The sequence below is a fragment of the Ischnura elegans genome, chromosome 6 (assembly GCF_921293095.1).
Source record: "Ischnura elegans chromosome 6, ioIscEleg1.1, whole genome shotgun sequence".
Taxonomy (NCBI): Eukaryota; Metazoa; Arthropoda; class Insecta; order Odonata; family Coenagrionidae; genus Ischnura; species Ischnura elegans.
In genome coordinates, this window is record NC_060251.1 from 56,384,631 (window position 1) to 56,408,084 (window position 23,454).

At 39.7% G+C, this 23,454-nt stretch overlaps 1 protein-coding gene across 7 annotated transcripts in view; it reads right to left on the reverse strand.

Moving 5' to 3' along the window:
* Positions 1–23,454, reverse strand: part of LOC124160739 (inter-alpha-trypsin inhibitor heavy chain H4-like) — a 79,958-nt gene that overhangs the window by 37,118 nt on the left and 19,386 nt on the right. For all 7 annotated transcript variants that reach the window (XM_046536738.1, XM_046536737.1, XM_046536736.1 and 4 more), the window contains exon 2: positions 13,613–13,919. In XM_046536738.1, coding sequence (XP_046392694.1) covers positions 13,613–13,882 — 270 coding nt within the window. In that variant the 5' untranslated portion in view covers positions 13,883–13,919. The remainder of the gene's footprint in view (positions 1–13,612; positions 13,920–23,454) is intronic.

Below are 23,454 nucleotides of genomic sequence, written 5' to 3' on the forward strand. Positions count from 1 at the left end.
CAGTCTCGACCGCCCCCTTTGGGTGCCCGAGGGCTCGCCCGGTTGCCCTGCGCATCCTCGGGGGATCGTTGCCCCCGCCGAAAGAGCTCGCCGCGCGATCTTCAACTCAGTCGGCGAGAGTTGTGCCCCGTTTACACTACCAACGTACCGAACCCGGTCCGTACCATGGTAGCCTCAAAACGTCGTTTATACGCGCAGAGTTACCATCGTATGTCTTAGTACCTAGCCCTGCCAGCTTACGATGGTTAGCGCTTGTGCGCCGAGAAAAAAGTGTTAGTTTTAGCATATGAAAACGTTAATTTACTTTCCCTACTTAATTTCCTCACGAAGTCTCGTCCTCAGTTGTTAACTGACAAAATTCCACAACGAGGGCAGCACTGAGTTGCGATGGTAACTTGTAAAATGCGATGGTAACCGTGTGTAAAATGTGTAAACGCCCGGGTAGTTGCGACCGAGGTCGTTACGAGCGTACTGTTGGCCGGCGTGGTAATTGAGTGGGAGAAGCTAAGTTCCTAAGAGAAACCACTTTCGTTCAGTCCTATTCCTGATGGGAGTTAATCGCGAAAAATGTGCTTTATTGGTTTTCAATTACCAACTTCTTTTCCATTTATCAGTGGGTCACCGAAAAATAGTACGACAAAGGAGTAAAAAAACGCCGCCACAAAAATGAGAGCCGCAGTATACCAATCATGGAATTGCAAAACTAATAATATGAACTTTTGATGCATCTTATGAAAGAACTAATAGATAGGTGAGTTAAAAGGTCGTGATAAAGTGTTTAAAAAAAAATACAAATCCATTGCGTTCACTAGTGTAGGAAGGACCATTATGACGCCGTTAAAAACTAGTTACCAATATTATCTCGAATAACTTTAAGCAATTTATTTTTGGGAAATAAAATGTATCATACGAGATCTGCTGCACAAAGACATATCGCTTTGAGGTTAAAAAAAAAGGGAAATCACTCTCAAACACCTAGAGAACAAAAGTTAACACCCCGTAAATCAATTTTTTCAAACAAGATGCTTAAATTGATACCAATTACAGCATAACAATTAAATAGCTTCATTATCGAACGATTTCATCAATAGCGGTAGTCTGAATTTTCCACCTCCAATACAATTATTTTCTACCCCAAAGGCAAATAATAAGGTATCTTGTGGGGTGTTTTATAAAAATTCGTTCCATCAAAATGGGTGCTAAACGAATACCTAGACGATAAATACAGAATGAGGAGGCACTAGTTTGAGTGCTGGCAGGTTGTATGATGTTAAAGAAGTATGAAATCTAGATTTTGCTTTTAGAAACACGCCGAAGGTTTAATGTAGTTGAACGTGCCCTGAAAAGAACAGAAAAGTGGCCGTAACCACTATTTTAAGTTGAACTGAAAATTGTTTAAATGAAAACTGAGAAAATATGGCAGCAATCATTTTTTCATTTCACTGCGAACGTATCGCATGTCAGATTTAACTATTTCTTCGAAGTAAAGTTGATAACTTCAATCCTAACTATAAACAATTTCTCCGACGGAAATTCGGCAAGATAACTAATTTTAACTTAATCGGCCATCATTAGGAGGCGATTGATATTGATATTGCTTTGCAAGCTGGACGAGATTTGGTGATGAAAGCATTATATTGGACAAAGAGGTACATTCATAAGTAATGCATTGCTCTAAATACCCCAGAAGTGGTGAAAGGGCTAAAAATCTATGAATCTACTCAGAATAATCTGAGATATGGCCACTAAACGCATCACTCCAGATTGTTCAGTATTTTTCCTGAATCATAGCTTGTTTAAATCTTCAGCTAGCGTCTTGAAAATATCAGGCTCTGTGGATACAACCCAAGATTTCTCTTGAAATCTGTTAATTTTTAAGTGATTTCATATGAGAGGGGGAAATGCCAAGGGGTATATGTGATTTTTTTTATAAATAGAGTTAGGTACAAAAATTAGGTAAAGAAAGCAAACGAGATCAACTAGATTCTTATTCAGTAGTGCATTTGATTTACCACTCGATATCAGCGCAGAACAGAGACTCGCTCGTATCCCTTGGTAAACAAGTTTGTGTCTTTATTCCACGAATATTGCAATGGAGGATCCTCAACACGGCCTCATATTGTGATGTCGGCCACCGCGCTTTTAAATGGGTTTACAGAAGTCGCCACACGTGTCGCTGACGGACAAATTGATCCGTTTTTCACGTAGAAATAAGGAATAATTAGGGGTGTCGACCGAAATTTAAATTCAGGATGCTGTTATGTATTAAATTCATAACTCTTCAATGCTATTCCTCGCAATTACAAACATTATACAGCAAAATAGAGGAAAAAGTGGATCGCATTTCACTCCTCACCGCGCTGCGGAAACTTTTGAAAGCCGATTAAAATGCGACCGAAGTGGCAATAGAAATCACCCTTCTAAGGATGGAATTGGGTCTCCTCTATACAGTTCCCTTGCAAGGGCGTACCCAGGATCACAATTGGGGGGGGGGGGGGGGGGCAAGCCATGGTTGTTCAAGCTGTAGGTAAGATTTAACCATAGAAAAGGTGAATGGAATCAACGTTTTAAGGAAATTGTAACAGCTCTTCATTAGTTTTTAAAATTATTTGCTTGAAAAAATATTATTTACCTTAAAGAAATTTGCTATTTTTACAGAGGGGGGGGCAGCTACCCCCTCCTGCCCCTCGCTGGGTACGGTCATGTTCCCTTGATTTCTTCTATCAATTTCTGTAGCTAACTCCGTTTAGAAAAAGATCACTTGTACATTTTGGCTTCTCACCTCCACAATAAGATCACCGGGAGGTAATGGGTAAAGGTATTCGGTTATGTTTCAGAATCCTTGGTGGAAAAAGCCTACAGATCACCGCCTTCCTTTGGTTACTTCCTTTTTTTCGCATTTCCTGCTTTCATTTGCGGCAATAAAAAAAACTAAGAATCGCCTCAAGGCATGGGCGTACTCAGAATCAAAACTAGGGGGGAGGGGAGGACAAAACTAGCCGTGGTCGTTCAAGTTGTAACGTTTTTGCACAGAAAAGGTTAATGAAACCAAAATTATAAGGGAATTATGACTGCAATTTATTATTTTTTATAATTATTTGCTTGTAAAAATAATTATTTTTATTTTAGTTCCATGCCTTTTACTAATATAATTTTTCTTCAAAGGAAATTTTGTTCATAACTTCTGCTTTGAACTAAATTTATTTTCGCTTCTAAGGGGGGGGAGCAAATAGTAATAAATTCCCCCCTTGCCCCCCCCCCCCGCTGGGTACGCCCAAGCCTCAAGGGGCGGTTTATTTGATCACAAGACGCCATTCAGAACACATGGAACGGTACGACGTCTTACCACTCATAATTTATGCAAATTAAACGCGAATGCCGTTCCGCCAAAGATATTTTTTTCTCCGATCTTCCCGTTTACGGCAATTTCGTATTTCTTTTTGCACTGCGAGACGATCGCTTCCTTTCTTTTTTTTCAACCCGAGCAGAGTGACTGACCTCACTTGGCTATGCGTGCGCGGGTGCACAGTTATTCCCGGGACACGATTCTGATGGTGTGGATGCGAAATTCTCAGCTGCCTCCCAAGATTCTTTTTTTCTCCTTTTTTTCTCTCTCAGGTGGGTACTGCGAGATATTTCCCGAGTATCTCTTCCCCGATCGTCATGTGGTCAGTTGGGCAGAACTCAGCAGTTATATTCCACATTATCTTATTTTTAAAGGAAGGTAAAATTATGTTTTTTCCTAAAAAATATGTTGAAAATTTATGGAAACGACGAACGAAATTAATTTTTATTTTTGGTTTATGCATTTGAATATGTTAGGCTGCATACATTGCATATATTTATGCTGAAAAGTATATTTTTATTTTTACTCAAAAATTGTAATAACATTATTGCCCTTTGTCCTTCCCTAGTTGTATTTCGGTCAGTCAGCGGAACTCAGTAGTTAAATTCCCTATTTACTTACTTTAAAAAAAAGGTAAAATTATGACCTTTGCCAAAAATATAATTTCAAATTTATTGAAAAAGCGAATGAATATAGTTAAAACAAATAGAAATTATGATTGATCACTAGGCAATTAGTGCAAAACAATCCGAACAAACCCTAGCGAAAATCGTAATTGAAACAGCATGAATCGTTCTTATTCACTCTCACGACAAACTCGCGTCTTTATTGTTTTGTTTTCACTGCTATATTGTCGCTCTAGGGTTCTTCCCACGGGAATTCATTCGAGTTCATGATCTGATGATCTGATCAATTAGAATCCACAAGTTTGATGCGGAAAATCTTTTGGGAAATTCGGAAGCAACTGATCTTAAGCAAATAGACATTGGAAGGAATAGCTTGTTGGTAATTTGGCTTTGAACAACATAATGCTAAATCATCACAGAAGTCTAACTATCAGCTATACTTCCGTATGATGAGGTTTCTCAGATGAATATGAATCATTATTGGTTCACATTTTATAATTTTCTAAAGTTTGTCAACGTTACGGATTCTCATTTATACCCACCCAATTCTATTGCGCTATGATCATTCATGCTGGGCATAAAATTGACTTAAAATATAATCACTAAACCACCGTTTGTGAAACGTCTTTATGAAAGCATTTTTAACACTAATGACCCGCTAAATGCTCAGTAAACCTTCACTCACTCTCACAGAATTCCATTCCACTGGTCAGCATAATACCTACCTATAGTGATCCAATCAATGAAACAGTAATGTATTTAGCAATAGTGATGAACAGTGGTGTCATGGTGCCGTAACCAGTGCCAGAAAGGAGTTCCTGCACCGGTTAACAAAAAATATGATGGTAAAATAACACTTTCATCAATTTGTTGCCTCAAAATTTCTAATTTATATATTCGTAACCAAAACAAAAAAATAGTAATAAAATGCAAAAAAATTAATTGTAATTAAAAAATCAGAGTAATATTTCACCTCTAAAGAAAGTTCAGGAAAGTGCGTTCCGGCACTGCCAAATTTGCCATGAAGTCCCTGGTGATTGATAAAAATATTTAACTAGCGGAAGAAGGGCAAATCCTATCTCTTTGGCATCATCTCCATCATTATAAATATCCAAATAATTAGATTTCTCAAGAAGACTCTGATATAATCAACAAAATGGTTGGAAACAAGAGTGCCCTATGCTTCATATTGCCCCACGGAAATGAGAATGGAGAAACGAGCGAATCTTCGCACGGTCTCCAATTAATTAAACAAGAAAATACCGTGGGACCTCACGGCTACGAAACTCTCGGGACAAGTGTGCGAGGGATATTTAGGGGGACGGGAAGGTTAACAACCGGCCGTTGGAGGGAGCAGCAGGAGACGCCGGCGATTATAAGCGAGGAAAACCCTCTCGATTACAGCTGCCAGCACGCCATCACAACATCCTACCGTCTAATTCCACGCTCCTCATATTCTTGGCTTTTCCGAAGTGGTTCTTGCCGCAATAAAAAAAGATTCTCTCTGCATAAGAGGAGGTTCTTGGACTTTCCTTCCGCGATCCACCCGGTTTGTTGAGGATATAGCGTTCATCGCTAGAACCTAAATTACCCACGATGAGAATAGAGTTATCGATTATTATTATTTCTTATCATCAAATTATTCTACCGATTAAAGTATGTTTGCATGAAGTATTTAAGAGGTGCTCCGGCAGGCTTACAATCAGTGGCGTAGCCAGGGGTCCAGACCCCCCCGAAATATAAAAACGCAATTATTTTCCTTCATAAAAGAAAACAAAATATTGAAAAATCATGAATTTACATTATATTTCTTTAGCAAATGAATTTATTTCGATTAATTAAATGTGTCAAATTAGGTTAAAACCCTCTACTTTGTACCCTGTTTCTCAAACATTTTTCCCTCTGGTTTTGGACCCCCCCCCCCCCCGAACGAAATTCCTGGCTACGCCACTGCCAGCAATTTATCCATCAGTCGAATTATTTAATTCTTTCAATGAATTGTGATTTCTGTTTCGAGTGAATAACGCCAATTGGAGAAAATGCATGCGAGGGAACAGGAAGCGAAGTAGTTTTGAGGAAGGATCATGGTAGGCATGATGACTATTGATGCTGTTTTGGAGTGTTATGGACCTATTTTTAAAGTATTCTACCAATTAAGGTAGGTTTCCATGGAGTACTGTAGAAGCATTTTGGCAGCCTCCCCTTCCTTCACGTACTTCCCTCTTAAATTCATATCAAAGCCTACTCCCTTTCGTTCTATCTAAAATTCCTATTCTTCTCTCTCGTTTATCTAACATTCTATCCATAACACTGTTTTCAACATCCCCTCCCCGCTCAGTACTCGCTACATCCATACCTTTTGTCTCCGTATCTAAATCTCATCTAGAAGCTCCCTCTCTTCACCCACCATGTCCAGCACTTCGTCGTTCCTCCTCCTCTCCGTCCACTTCACCTGCTCCATTCCTCTCCACTCTCACATCTCGAACGCCTCCAGTCTTCTCTCGTCCTCCTTCCTAAGTGTCCACGTTTCTGCAACGTATAGCCCTACACTCTATATCAGACTCGTTACTAGTTTACTCTTTAAACTCTTACATAACGATCCTCTCCTCAGCTCCTTCCTGTTCATGGACTGCCTCTTTTGTTAACGCAATTTTCTTCCTGATGACAATACCGCTCCATCCGTTTTCCTCAAATGTGCTGCCCAAATAATTGAATTGCGTTACTTGCTTAAGTTTTTGCCAACCTAATTACATCTTGAATCATCGATTAAGACTCAGATAAGTCGAGTGAACAATACTTTTACTACCAGTAATTCAATCCAAATTTTTGAATCAAAAGACGCTACTTACGATCAACGTAGATAATCCATCGATTATGATTTATATAAATCGATTAATCTATAGCTTTACCTAATTAATCCAATCAGTCTTTAACAGCTTGGGTAAAATATAAAAAATTGCCTCAGTCATCCTCAAATAATCAGAGTATACATAGCAGACCATTTTATCATATGACCATCTCCAATTTGAAAATTATATCTCAGTATTTCTTAACATTCAAAATAATCATATTCAATATGAACGAAAATGTTGACGAAGGTCTACTTTACATTCCCCTGAAAATTTTTAGACAAAACCTTGAGTTTTAAACGAGCAATTTCATCGAAAAAAGACTGATTGAGTGGTAGTTAAGCATCCATGGTGAAGCCGAATAGCAAGAAAAAAAAAACGGTCACGAGCTTCCAGATTTATTTATGGCTTAATGTGATGGAATTTAAATGTAACAGGAAATTTAAAGTTAGTAGTAACATTCCTAAAATATTTTGCGGTAGTCCTCAAAAGCAGATATTACAAAATGTACTGAATTCGATCGTGAAATAAAATGAAAGTATTTTAGTAATATTACGAGTAACTTTAATTTTACTAAGAGGTTTCAAACGTCACCCTCAAAAGAGTTACCGTCTGTAAAAAAAACAAGACGCAGGAGTTTGAGGACCTCTATCGTCTAAACGAAGCAATCAATTTCAATGCAACATAAAGCATACAAAGGAGTATTTATTCCTACGTTGGATCATTTGCTTTAAAAAATTTCTGCCCCATAGTATTTTTTCTAAAAACAATTTACCCGTTTTTTGCGCGTAAAATCAAGTTGCCTAACTTTTAGCGCTTGGTATTGCCGTAGCTTTCGTTCCAATAACTTGGAATTATGATATAAGAAAGTGGCTACGTTCAACGAATTTCAATCCGATTGTACCCAAACCTAGGGGTATTTTTATCACTAGGTTTTCATCCCTGAGACTTAAGACTCCCACAATCCCGTAGAGAATTCAATGAGAGAGGGCCACAGGAATCACGATCCAGTGAACGTTGACTTGTCAGAACTCGAATTACCCTCGTCGTTACGCTGGCTTACTCGGTGCCTAAACGAGGAAACAGTCTGATGGGCAATTTGTTCACTTTGGATGAGGGACTTCCGTCGTAGCGTTGGCCCCTTGAACGGAATAAGTGCTCGCTGAATGCGAAATAACCAACCCCAAACTTCGCTAAAGGCGTCCTTCTCCACGAGTTCTTGTCAGTAACCCTCTCAGTGAGATTCCAACCATGGCCACGGTTGAAATCTCACAGCATGCCTTGCCGCCGGCTGAGTGCAAATATTAGGTTGCTTTTTTTTTAGATTTTGCATTACGATATTGCTAAACTATCGCGATAATACCCTTCAATTAGTCGTTCTGAATTAACAGAGTGCATGAATAGATTAAATAGGAGAATTATGAAAAGTATTTATAGACTTATTGAAATAAATGCTGGCAATTTTCCACGATTTTAGAAGTTATTACGACCTAGGTAGTAACACAAACCTTGGTCGCGATACATTTTATAATCGTTGAATGTATTTATTGCAATATGGAAAAAATCCACTCCATCACACTTGAATCTTCGGATTTTACTTATGGACGAATTGGTTAAGGATTATCCATCATATTGAGCGGCAGCTTAAAGAACGAACTGAATCATTTCATTTACCAGAAATTTCATCATTCTTCGTGTTCTCTTATTGCGTCCCATCGACGGTCGTTCAAAAAACGGTTTTCCCTGTTTTAAGGCTATGTTACTTGGAATTTGTATTGAAAATCCGCAATTCTATACACTTCGGAGGCAGAGTATGCAAGTCCGCGACTTGCATACTCTGGCTCCTTGCATGCAGTCGGCACCTTGCTCAACAAGCCTGATGCGTGTACGAAGGCGCGGTCAAAATTGCGTCGTGTAAAGAGGTGAATTGCTAGAGCACGTGCGAGAATGCGTGGACGTGAGATGGCAAAATGGCCCCTGTTCTAATTCTGTTCGCGCGATTCCACGCCATAAAGGGAAATAAATGCAGTTCTAACCTACACAATTGAATGCTCCGTGTAAAACGGTCTTAAAATCTCCTGCCACAGGCCTACTCAGGCGTTTTTTAGGATTTTATATTGTGGTAGTAACAAAGTGTCTGTTATTGATAACATGGAGCCCTTCCACCACGTACAAGCTTCAAGTTTCGATTTAAGTTATAGAGGACATGAAAACAGTGGCGCAGCGAGGGGAGATTTTTGGGGGATAAACACCCCCCCCCCCCCCAGAGCTCAGAGAAAATTTTAAGTCTAATCCATTTTACTTTTTTGGATCAGTATTACTGATAGAATAGTGTTAGGATTAATCAAATATCCCTCAGGAAGCCGTAAAACTCGCCATTTTGAACCATTATTCTTAAAAATTTTCTAGAGGAGGGCCCACGCAACTCCTACTTACCCTGGTTGGTATGCAACACCCCCACATCCGTAAGTATTAGTTGCACCTAAAACCCTCCCTAGCCTTAATTCCTGGCTGCGCCCCTGGATGAAAAGACCTACGCCAATTCACCTCCTGTTCATTCAATTACATTGCCGAGCGTATCGTCATCTCAACGTAATTCTGAGTGCACCGTCTTCAAATTACTCCATTGTCAAAGGGAACCATTTTTCAAACCTCGGACCGAAGCATGACCGCAATGACGCAGCAGCATCACGCTGTGATCATCCCTTTCTTTAGCGACGAATTTTTTCGGCCGATGCTCCTTCTCGCTATGAGAAGTTCCTCTGAAGCGACGCTCAAGGCCAACTGCGTTCTTTGTCCTGATGTTTGCTCGGTAGATTTAACAAGGCAAGATTTAAATAATAAAAAAATGCAGCTTTTATTGTGCCAGCATTCCACTTCCAGGAATGCACTGAAGTCATCCGAGTCAGGTGAACGAACGCCGTGGAGGATATACACACACGGTCTGAAGCAAAATTCTTCTTGCGTAAAAAAAATGTTTTAGAGGACGCATACTCACTTCTCGACCAGTATTTTGGCGGAGGTACCTACTTCTCGACCAGTATTTGGTACTCACGTAAAAATGATATCATCATCTCGAAATTTTCAAGGTAAGCAGATTACACCCTTGTTAACATTCTACACTATCTCAAATATAAAAAATTATCACGTTTATACATTTATTTGTATCAAATCTAAAAACTGCCAAGAAGAATTTTTACATTGGATTAATATATTACAATTGCAAGCTTAGACGTAAGGAAACAATTCATCAGATGCTACATATGGAGCATGTGTTTTTTAAATGGAAGCGAGGCTTGGGCGTTGATAGCAGCAGACAAGTCAAGAGTGGAAGCATTCGGAATGTGGTGCTACCGAAGAATAATCGAGAAAAAATGAATCGGCCGAGTAAGTACTGAGGAAATGCTAAGAAGAGTGGGAGAGAAGTTTTCTAGGAACCTTAAGGAGTGATGAAAACAATCGTAGAAGGACAGGTGGAAGAGAAGAAAGGCAAGAGACAGCCCAGAATGAGTTACATAGGACAGGATAAAAATGATGTAAAAGAGAAGTAATACATCGCTATGAAAAGGTTAGTGGATAGGAGAGAGGAATGGAGAGCTGCTTCAAACCAATCTTAGTATTGTTGACTTAAGATGATGATGAAATAATTCGCTAGTAAATTATACAGAGCCGAGCGATCATACGATAATTCGAAAACTACTATTGCATACGTCATATACCTACTCTTGAGTTTAGGACATAGAGGCCTAGGAATACTCACTCCACAATCAATCCTCGCCAGTATTCAAAAGAGGTGGGGAGTAGGCGCGCTTACCCTGAGACCTTGAAATTCTAGCCGCGAGACGAAAAAACTTCCCAGACAACCTAGCCCCCCGACTCCACATGCTCACGTACGGGGAAGGTGGGGGGACTGATTCACTGCTTCGCGCGTAAGAGATTATCAAACGCGGAGTGATTTGTGACACGGTTCCCGTGACCTTGAAGTCTTGTGTCTTTTTCCTTGTGACTCCGGCGATTCACGAAAGCGTGGGAGGCGAATGCTCGGCAAATACTAATAATTCAGCATTTTATAATACATATTCCCATTCGGCATGCTTGGCCTTAGTAATATTTATAATCGGATTATTTATATTTATTTCATTCGGAATATTTAATTTATATTTTATATTCGTAATATTGTATTCATATTTTACATTCGGAGTATTTTATTTATATTTTATACTCGGAATATTTCGCAGCATGGCACTGAAAATATCTAGTCGCTTATTAAGAAATCATTCACATTGAATAAAAAACATTGTAAATTTCACGTATGATTTTAGTAACAACCAGTTTCGTCCGAGAATTACATTTTACACACATAAACAACCAGAAACTTGCAAAGTTTATCATTACGTTCGTTTTTTGTGAATTTTGGGAGCCTCGGTCATTTAATTTCGTATTAATAACTATCTTGTCAAAATAAAGAGAATATATTATACAGTACTTTTTGTACGCATGTTTTTGTATCTCAAATATGAGAAGACCGTTTGCCTTTCAACCCGTGAAAAATATGCTGGATCCGTCCATGCCCCAACCTGTATCCTAGTTACAAAATATGCTTTGTTTCCCTCATTCCTCTCCCCTCCCTGCTCAACTAATCTCAGGCCTTAAAACTCCGACCCACATAGCAACTTCCAAAAATAATATACAAACCTATCTTCTCCATGTTTTTGAATGCACTTGAAGATGGCTTAACAACCAAAACCGGTCATTTTAATGTTAAATAAATAGCCCGGTCAAATTAGGATAGGGGTACCCTTGTATAAATTCCCAAACAGCTGAAAATTTGCATGAACATTAAGAATACCACTCTAATGAAATGCTGAAAAGTCCCCATCGATCCCACGTGTGCAAACATTTTTATTCAAGGTCTAAGGTCACAAAAATGTTTTTTTTCGTATTTTTTGGCCAAACGGTTAGTTTTACGATAAAAATTGCTCAGACCAAAATTGTAGACCAGGAAATTATCTACAAAATTTTCATTTTACTTTTTCTCTAAGAGTTGCCGTTTCTGAGAAAAAGCCATTCGAAAGTTAGCTGGAGCCCTATTCTCCATAATATACATATATTGTTGCGCTCTTCGAACATTATTGGACGCGTAACACGTATGTTGGTTTCCAGCTCTCACCTGTCCATCCGCCAACCATAGGGACAAAGGGTTTAGTATTCTCCTTAATATGCACACGTTTCCTCGCCACCCATGTGGTAGTGTACTAGGCGCTTTTTTAAAAGCGTAGTTTACCCAGTAGAACTGTAGAAGTAACAAAGTCTCTTCACTGCTATAATGTAGCCAAATTCGTGCGTAGGTTTCCTCGGCATTGTTCATGATGACTGCCAAGTTTCGGATTCTCCAGCCGCGTCTGTCGTTTAATATAGTTGACTACAGTTTCGAAAGACACGAGCAAGTAAGAGCCACTAAATAGGAACAACTGCACTTGTCAGCCACTGCAGAGCATGCTTGGAGTGAGGCGGGCCATAAAATTGATTTCGATTGAGCGAAGATAGTGGCAAAATAGAGTCGCTACCACCCCAGGCAGATCAGGGAAGCATTATAAATCCATAGAACACCAAATATTAACAGGGACAATGGCTACCCAATCATCGACGTGTGGAAGAGAATAATGACCAATCAGTGGACAGGGGAGGACGGCCAGTGGTATATAAGGCGGCGAAAAATCAACACTTACCACCTTCGTTCCTTCACTAACACTGGAAAGGTAACACTGGTCCCTATACACTTGCATCGTCATTTCTCCCCTGTTTACGCACTTCGCGTAAAATCATCGCCGCCGAAGAGGTGGTATATATACACACCGGAGGCTGGACGGACTTTGGGTATATAAACCCGTCAATTTTGAGGATCGTCGTCGTCGTCACTTACCACCTTCGACCTGAAGACGAAAGCAGGATCGCTTTCAAAACTATAGTCCACTATAAACGGCAGACACGGCTGGAGAGCCCGGTACTTGGCAATGTAGACCTTCTACCACGTCATAGCTTCCAATTTCGATTAAGAAGTAAACCAGGCTTTAGGATCGATAATCGAAACAATAGGGTGGTTTCCAATTTTTTTTTATTGCTTTAATCGAAAGATTATTACTCCTGGAGTACGTATTTCACGCTTTTAGATTTTTAAATGACAACATCTATTTTTCGCGATTAAATGAAAAGTGAAAATTTTCAAGCGCGCGAAAACGAGACGCTTAAGTATGAATGTCGGGAAATATCTCCGTACGTCGTATTTCTGGTTCCCCCTCACGCCCGGTGAGGTGACCTTGAGGCGAGGCTTAGCGCTGATACGTCGCAGGATGCTAGCGGATAGCTGAGTACCTTGCTGCATGGTAGCGCTTGGCTTAAAAAAGGTTTATTAATACCTTATCAAACGAAGAAAACTTTCCGAACTTAGCCAGTTTTAATAAGTGATTATTAAGACATGTTTCCCTGAGCTCTGTGCCTCATGCATGCATTGGTAACCTCAGACGATGTATAACTCCTATCCTCTCGTGTAGAAACTAGGTCCCTGTGACGTCATGCGGAGTGGAATCGCATGGGCACCAATCTGGCCTTTTTCAAATGAGGATAAAATTTGACCCTTGCCATTCGTCTAAACCGGTATTTCAAAAACCAAATAATTTGTAAATTATGAATACACTAATGGTGGGTAACGAATCGCAATCAATGCCTTTCGTTTTCTTTGATGAAGGAAACTACCCTATTGTATTGGATGAAAAATTGGCAGGAGTACTCACGTCGGAGAGATCTTCAGGCTCCTCAGTCTCTTCTTCCGTGACAGGCGTCGCCACGGTCGTAGCGATAATGGTGCCCGAGTCCACGGCCGCCGCGGCGGCTTCGGCGACGGTGCTGCTCGGCGCTGCCGTTGAGGTGGTGCTCGATGGCTGTTCTTGGGCGTCGGCTGGCGGCGCCGGGGTGTCGGCCGGCGTCTCGACGACTCCCGTCGGCAAAGCGGACGCAGCGAGGAGGAGCGCCGCCAGGGCCACGAGCAGCCTCAAAGTGGCCATCTCTGTGGTCAATTCCTCAGACAGTCTACGGAGGAAGCTGGAAAGATAAAAGGAACCATAAATATCATAATTGTATACATAAGATGAAAGTTAATATGCCTGACTGGGAGTTGACGAGAGTTGTTCAATTTGGGTGGGTAGAAAATGCGTTAAATGCGATTATTTTAGTGCATTAAGGCCGTTTTACACGGTACACGGAATTGCGCAATCTGACGGTACGTGCGAAGGCGCAATCAAATTTGCGTCGTGTAAAGCGGTGAATTGCTAGAACACATGCGAGAATGCGTGGATGCGAGACGGCAAAATAGTCCCTGTTCTAATTTCGTTCATGCATTCGCGCAATTCCACGCCATTTTAGAAATTAATGCAGCTCTAATCTGCGCAATTCCGTGCCCCGTGTAAAACGGCCTTTAGAAACGCGTTTCGGCTCAAAGAGCAATCATCCGGTACAAGACATCACAGTACTTGAGAAAATCACATGTAGGTATTAATTTGAGAAAAAGGTGGAGAGGGATTTGATTAGTTTAAGGAAAGGAGTTGGACGCTCATGTATTGTGATGCCCTGTCTCCGTGAGCCGAAACGGGACGTCAGCGTTAAAATAATTGCGGAAAAATGCCACTTCCTATTATTTCAACACTACGCCTTAATCGGTGTAATTTCTTTAATAAAACATTTATAAAGCCAATATTTTTCAGCGACTGAGTAATCGTCAGTATTTTTTCTCGAAAAACAGTGTATGAGGAGACCAACTGCTTGCCTTAACCAGTTTCAAGAAATGATGCATGCACCTGAATCCAAATCCATAAAATGACGTCATTGTTCCCAACGATAAGAGCTTGATTGTATGCACTACTGCTTCACTCCTCTTCAATTGAAGGTCGCGAATGACAAGTGCCGAGGAAGAGCTGACATCACGCGAAAATCGTTGAGCATGAAGCAATAAGAGTAAGACCACAAAAAGTAAAAATAAACAATCATGCCTGTGAAGTCTAGGCACTAAAGGGTTGGGCTTCAATATAACAATTAAGATTTGTATCTATACATCACATCACACGCAACGAGGGTTTTCAAGTTCAAGGCTACTACTTCATGCCTTTCGACAAAATGCGCATGATCTGATCTCCCGGAGTATGTTGGCGTCGCGTTTTAAATTTTACATACATACACAACCAGAAATTTACAAAGTTTATCATTACGTTCGTTTTTTGTATATTTTGGGAACCTCAATCATTTAATTTCATATTAATAACTATCTTGTTCAAATAAATAGAATATATTGTACAATAATTGTCGTATGCATGTTGTTTTTAATCTAAAATATGAGAAGACCGTTTGCAATAAGCGCGTTGGCGCGAATGAAGTTCCTAAATAAAAAATAGATGCATTTAAATGTCCGCCGATTACGCATTTATAAACAGAGACGAGGAAATAACCGATGAGAGAACCTTTATAAGGGAGTGTAAAGAAAAGGCTGATGCAGAGTCTAATCCGGATGTATTCTCAGATTTAGACAGTATTATATCATTTTTCGAAGCAAAGATGTTTTAACAATATAAGCGGATTTTTTTTTGCATTCTCTTTGAGTGCAGACAACGTTAAACCTCCTTTAAGCTTAATTTCGGGGAGTCCTAAGCACCTAAAATTTGAGCAATTCTTAACTCTCCTTTTGTATCTATTTATATTGCTAGATCTCTCTCAAAATGGAAAGTGAAAGGAGCTCTTGACTCTAAAATAGAAAGGAGAGTAGGAGAAATTTTCTCCCGGCCTTTACTTCAACTTAGGGTATTGTCGAGTTCTCATTAATGCTTTCAACGAGTGAATCAAAAGGGCTGGTTACGATATAGGCTCTGCTAACGGGCAATCTCCGCTAGCATTGTACTGCGGGACTTGAACGTCTCTCTAAAAAAATGTGACCACTCGAGGTGGTGCACCGGTTTAGAGTATGCTACATATCCACTTGTTTAAATTAAGTTTACATGGAAAACGGCATATATTTTTCGTACTCATACAACAGAAAAACACAACATCTACTCAGTATTTCTGTCTTCAGCTCGGATTAAGGCTTATTACCAATCTGTCTGCACATTTAATCTTATCTTTTCTTCCAGTAGGCCTCCTCAACCCACTTTCGTCCCAATATCACGGTGGTCAAAATCCACATAACGTTTAGTGCACAGTATCGCATCGGCAGAAACCCCAAATCCTGCGGATCTATAACGAATGAAGTCGAGATTGGGAGTAAGTCGACGCTGGGTTAGTCCCTAGAGCCCTTCTAATACAGCCGGAAAACTTGGCAGAGTGATCTTGAATGCAAAAAAAAAACATTAATGCGAAACGAGCATCATAAAAAAAACATTTTTCTGCCGTGACCCGTGCCGTAGACAACATACGCCGTTTCGTTTCACGGAGAGATATTGGCGGCTGTGACGTCACCTGGCGGAATAAAATCCTTCAACTCTCCTCTTGTCGAAGGTTGGACCTTCCCTAGTAATTTATGGACTTGCGTTGACAGTACACAGAGAGCCGCCGCTGTGTCTTCCTCGCAGCGCACACTAACGTCCCCTTGGGTTTTCCCCGCTCTGAAGACGTAATTCTCCTCGCCGCGGGGAGATCGTAAAACAGATCCGAACGAAATCCGAGCGTTGAAGTCTTCGGAAGAGCTTCAATTTTTTCCGGTACTAAAAAGTGTCCATAGGGGGGAAGCCACTCACATCTAAACTCGACGGGGGATTGGTTTTTTGTAAAATTAACAAAATGAAATTTTTAAAAAATATAAAAAAACACGCTTAAAAAATGTTGAAAATTCACCTGAAGTAAAATATAAACTTATCATCACTCGGAGAATAAATCTTGGGTGCTGATTATATTTATTATATATGAATGTAGAAGAGCCTGATACGTGAGTAAGGAGTTGGAAAGCTAATTTTTGTATTGTAATCTCTGAGAGATGTAAGGCTAATTTTTTACTTTTAGTGTATTTTATTCTGTTTATTTTAAAGCGTTTTTATCATTTTTATTTTCTACTTTTAAGTGGTGAAACATGTGATCGAATAAACCTTTAGTTTTTAAAGAAATTTCTGTTACTATTCAAACAGTTATTATCACGAAGGATAAAGATAGAATGTCATCTGTAAGAGTGATGTCACCGTTATTACCATGCTTATAGCCCGTTGATGCGCGTCAAACGAGGACAACGTGACGGTGCGCTGAGTAAGTAAGCGAGGGAGAAGATATTAATGGAGGATTGACGGCTAGTCACGAGGGAGGTGTATGTATTGTATACATGCTATGAGTCTCTATTAAGAAAGTAACGTCTCACACTGCACCCCTTGTCCATGATTGTTCTATACTCTCTTGACCAGTGATCAATGCCTGAGGGCCAATGTAGGCGGATATTTCTTGCGTCAAAGTGTGATCACTAACAGCTCGTTCGGTCATTAGTTTTTTAGGGAACCTTTCATCGAATCATTGACTATGATGGATTGCGGTGATGTCTCAAGATCCTTTGATTACTCCGCTCTCAAAACTCCATCGTCACCTCAGTATAATGCCAGCGGTAAGTGATAAGTAAAGCCGGTCAAATTAAGCGACCCATTTCTTGCAGGTGAATCAGCCTAGCTATAATAGATAAACCACTCTAAAATACACAATACCACAAACAGCAATGAATGAGCAGGCTTTAAATAATAGTTATTAATAAATATAAATAATTTTTGGCCATGGGTAGGTCTAGTCGCATAAGTTACGTCACAGCGAGTTTAGTGTTTCACATCTTAACAACTTAAGAAAATTATTGTGAGGAAAAACCTGGGTAATAATGCCAATTTTGACAATTCTCTTTTAGTTGAAAGCTATGCAAAAAGATAGAACCATATTTTTTATAAATATAGGAAGTTCAGGAAAATTAAAATATTTCTTCATATACTTAACACCAATAGAGCATTCCTAGAAAACACAAATACAGTAAAAAAATAAGAAAGATAACGTAAGCATTCAATATTTATAAGTTTTTCCTAACTGAGAATAAAAAATGACCTATTCAATATTCATTATTTGTGTAGACAGCCATAGATTGTCTAGAATGCGGAAATCATATGATTTATCTTTTTTCACCGGGTTTGCTAGCCAGGAAAGTCACATACATTCCACAATAATATGCCGCAGTAATTTACCGCACACGACCGAGGAAGTCCTGTTGGGATTTCCCTTGCTATATCTTGTTCATGAGACCGCGAAATGACTTCTATGACCTAAGAAGGAAGTGAGCTCTCATTATTCCATCGAGAAATATAGTAAACATTGTCTCCAAGCGATAAAAAAATGTGCTATTTTATTTTTCCTTTACTCTTCTTCTTCTTCTCAAATAAACAGAGCTTTCATGTTTTATAATTTTGAGAGATGGACTAATTATTAGCGTATTCTCTGATACACTTGTGACAATATGTATCAATGTGAGAGAAAAATGCTGGTCACAATTTATTTCCGTCATTTTTACACTTGATACAAGACGAGGCACCTTATGAAGGTCAGAATAAAAATGATCTTTAGGCACATTCCTGCGTTATCTTTTGAGTTACTATCAAATAAACCCTTTGGTGTTAATTTGAATTATTACAACGATAATGGGGCCAAAGACGATACAAACGGATGTAAAAAGTATTTATATGAAAATACGTTTTCTGTCTTCCTTCGTCAAAAGATCCACAATTTTGTCGTATATCATGGAATGATATGGTAGGCGAAATAAAAATATTTCTAAGAGCATGCACGTAAGAATGTAAAAAGATATATAATTCCAATCCCATGGTCACAACCAGGGCTGGATTTATATGAAAAGAGGCCCTAGGGTATTTCACTTATGAGGCTCTTTCACCTCCCATTTTTAAGTTCGTAAATGAAATGAGAGATAATAATAATCCTTAGTGAGAGTCTCGATCCCAGACTCCCCCGCACATCAGACGCATAACAACTATACTACGGCGTAAGTTTTTGAAGTTGCGATGTAAAGTCAGTTAAATACAGCTACAATCATTGCAGCGCCTCCATTTTGGTGACCATTTTTGGAACTCCAGACTGGATTTTTATTCCTAAATATTACACGAAATACTGTTCAGATCGTGGTAAAAGGGTAAGAAAATTGCACTGTCATCAAGTTCTGACGTATTTTGTAAATTTCTGCTCTCTAGGTAGTCGAGAAGTGGTCGACATTTGAGTTGCAAGATTTTCCCGGAAAACAAGAAAGCGAGTATAGTAAAACGTTGTAAAATGCATTATTAGTGTAATATATATCAATATGTTAAATGTAAGATTTCGTTTTCAGAAAAGTGTAATTTTAATTTTGCGAACAAATTGAATGTAGGCCCTTCTTGATGTAGATGCCCTAAGCTTAAGTCTAGTTTGTCCATGGGAAAATCTAGTCGTGGTCGCAACTGACAATGAGTTAACTGATATGGTCATCTCAAGTTCCCAAGTTTCGATGGCTCAAAGAATTCTTGTAGAGTTCGACAATGAGATTTACTTCAGAGTACTGGGCCTCTTTGATGTGGTGCAATCAATAGTGTGGATGGGATAACATAAGCTTGCCATAGAGTAATGTGCACCACAACTTGTTGGAGTGATCGCGAGAAAAAAAATCACATGCGCAAGGAACTAGAATCCAGAATCAAGCGCAGAATGTTGTCGTAGTTAGATACACTAACAGCGATCAACATTTAGAAAAAATATGGGGATGGTAAGAAATGAGGACTTGGTATGACGAGGACACATCGCACTCATGCTTTCACGGACGTGCAATGCAGAGCATCCATCACCCCATCCCGCAACCTGCTGCCGGCTATAATTATGTAGAATAGATTTTCATTCATATTGCTTTCCAAAATTTATCCTTCTGTAAGTCAGTTTCCACACGCTTCAATGGGCTCGATCACCATCATCGATTGTAATCGAAATTGGAAAATAATGTGACCGGTCGAGGTAACAAAAAATATTCTTTTTAATAAGTCTATCAGCCAAGGTAGTTCTAAATGAAGCAATTTATGAAGTAAGCCGGCCCATCCTCCCAAATTTATGTTCACTACCTATTTGAAAATTCATATTCCTGTGGCTTGGTCAGAGGGGAAATCTATCCTCACCTATCCAAACTAACTTTAGCATTGAGGCAATGACAATTACAGATGAAATAATTTCATATGGATGACACAAGAGGGATTATTATTGCAGAATTCTATCAATTAAGGTAGGTTCCCATAGAGTACTAAGAAAGCAATCTGGGAGCTTTCCCTTCCTTCAAGCACTTCCCTATTCAATTCACAATAAAGCCTACTCCCTTTCATTCAATCCATAAATCCTCTTCTCTTCCTTTCTCTCTCTCGTTTACCCAACGTTCCACCCCTAGCACTATACTCAAACGTCCTTCCCAGTTAAGTACTCGCTCCAACCATACCATCGGTCTCCTGCGTATCTCACCTAGAAGCTGCCTCTCCTCACCCACCATGGGGAGAAGCACGGGTCTTCGTCGTTCCTCCTCCTTTTGTCTTCTTCACCTTATCCATTATTTTCCATACCCACATCTCGAATACCTTTAGTCTTTTCCAGTCATTTTTATTCAGCGTCATGTTTACGCACTGAAAAGCGCTCCAGATCATGCGCTCAGCGCTCTTCACCCATTCGAATCGAATACCTTAGGCTTTTTGCTTATTTTTATTCAGTTTTACCACTATGATTGACGTAATTGAAAAGCTCAGCGGTTGTCGGCGCTTGAACAGTTTCATACGACGTACACGACTACATGGAATATATTATTTAATACTTCCGATAATTAAGGTAAGAATCCGTATTCTTATGACTCTCAATAACGATTCTCTCATCAGCTGTTTCCTATCCATGATCGCCTCCTTTGATCACGCCATTTCCTTCGCAATGATGTAACCTCCTTTTCTAATCCACTAGTTTTCCTCGAATCTACTGTCCTAACATTTGAACTGCTACACCTGTTCACGATTGTGACCGCACATTTCCAAAGTAAGGCTCAAAGTCCATGCTGTGGAAAGGAAATGGTAGAAGCAACAATTTTAATATTGAAAAATTTATCTCCTCGTTTGGTAAATTTAACTGCATTTGAGAATAAGAGATAGTTACAAAATCGTCATCTGTGAACCGACCCAAAATTCGTCAATTAGTTCAGCCGCCTTCCAGACGATCCCCCTTACCAATGGGAAAAGGTCGGTCAAAATCGATTTTTCAATTGATCGACTTTTAATCTTGGTCAGCAATTAGAGGTATTGGGGACCTATTTCAACGGGCAAGAGAGCGATGTCTGAGCTGCCAACGCTCTGCATATCGACGGCATCAAGAGAGAGAATAAGAAGAAGATTTTAATCAGAGTTTAATAAATGGTCAAGATGGAAGTTGAAAAATCGAATGTGAATCGAAACACGAAGATCAAGGCTCTATCTCGATTTCCTCGAACATATGCTTCGTTCAGATTACGATTGTTCCAGCAATCGTTGGAACTATCGTGCATTCACACAACAATGGTTAAAACCTGTGCTTTCCTCTATTGCTGGCATCTAAAGTGAACGAGAAATTGACGGTTATCAAAGCTCTTGAGGGATAAAGGGTCAAGATATTAGTGTGTTTCACGAGTATTTACCGAATAATTTTTCTTCCGCCCATATTCTTCCTTCCTAGGACAAATCCATAAAACAAATAGAGCGAAGAGAGCTTCACGAGATTTTCGTCTTTCTCTTGCCGCTTCCTTTTCCGGTCTCCCAGCGCCTAACCGTCGTAAAGTGGCAACGTTCGGAACTACTTCAACTATTGTCAGGACATGCATTCACATGGCTAGTTCGGCCAACTATCGTTAGGATGATCGCTCGGAAAGTAGTAACGTGAACGAGGCATTAGGCATTTAAAACTCGATTTAAATCGAAATCGATTTTTCTATCACTGATCACCCATCGACCTCTTCTGCTATACTTTGCGGTCAGCGATTCGTGGGGAGGAAGAGTAAAAAAAAAATCACTCGACGCCGGATTGGCGGGGTGATTTTTACGATCGGCCCATTAAAAGCGCTAAAACCGCCGCAAATCGTGGCCATCCGGTAAGATGGAGAAGATTCTCCGCGTCGCTGGCGGCGTCCGCTCAATAGCCTTTCACTTTCCTCCTCTTTTTTTGTCCGTTCACACTTCTCCCACTCAAGGTCGAAGACGAAGCCGAAAGCATCTCCTTCTTATGCGTCTCAAGTCGCGGAGATATGAAGAGGAGGAAAACAAAAAAAGAGGGCGCTTAGCTTACGAAACAAAGGAGCGAGCAAAGCGAAGCGAATCTTTATCAAACGCCTAGCGATGGAAAATTTTTTCCAGCAATCGATTTTTCGAGCAATCCATTTTTCAATCGACATGAAAAACTAAACTTATCAGCAAAAATCAAATTTTTGAACCAGAAGATCGAATAATCGAAAAAAGCGACGGTTCTTTTTCTTAATTTATTAAAAAAATAATCAGTGTAGATGATTCTAATACATCTTATAATTAGTCGCAGTGATAGGAAGAGGAGGAAACAGAAAAAAATAGTGCTGAGAGAAAGAAACAAAGGAACGAGCCAAGCGATTCGTTTCTTTATCACTTCGTTTAGTGACGGAAAAATATCGACAGAAATCGATTTTTCGTGCAATCAATTTCTTTATCGAAATGAAAACCTCGACATATTAAGAAAAAATCGAACTTTAAACCAAAATATTGATTAATCGAAAAAGATCGACGGTCCACTATTATTTAGTTTGCTCAAAAACATGTTTAATATTCATACGAAAAATACTCAAAATACGCATTTGAATAGCCAAAAAAATTCTCAGTATGAATGCTTCTAATACATCTTAGTCGCGGAGATAGGAAGAGGAAAAAAAATAACAGCGTTGAGGGAAAAAAACAAAGGAGCGAGCCAAATGATGCGCTTCTTTATCACACGCCGTGTAAAAATTTATTCTCTACCAAGATTCATCTACATCCTAATAATACTCTGCGAGTCACCTCTATAGTTTTTGGCAGGGGGTGATCAATCACCAGCATGCAGCAAGAAAGAGAATTCCCATATGCACACCACACGATCATAAAAATGTTACGCACAATAACAAATTATACTTCCACATTCATGCAAAGGCAAATGATTACTGAGGATTCCGAAGAATAATAGGTTAGAGAACAGAGAGATTTAAGATAGTAACAGACATGACATCAATGCCAGTAATCGCTCTCGCAAGGCTGACAAATAGCATGTTTTTTTTCTTTTCTCTCCCTTTTCTGGATTCGGTTTGTTGGTGCTCGTTTTCCTTTCCGATGTCTATAGTGTGTATACCGTAAGTTGGCGCACGGGCCCGCGAAGTACCTAAGCCGCGAGCAAAGGAGGGAAGGAAAGGACCAGTAAAAAAACTGTATGGGACCGACAGAGGTAGCTGGCGGGTCCGTTCGCCCGTCCCTTTCCTCCCCCCCGACGAAGGTAACTAGCACCTCTAATAGAATTATTGACTTTTTTTACTTTCTCAATCTCTCAATAATATCTCAATCTAAATAGC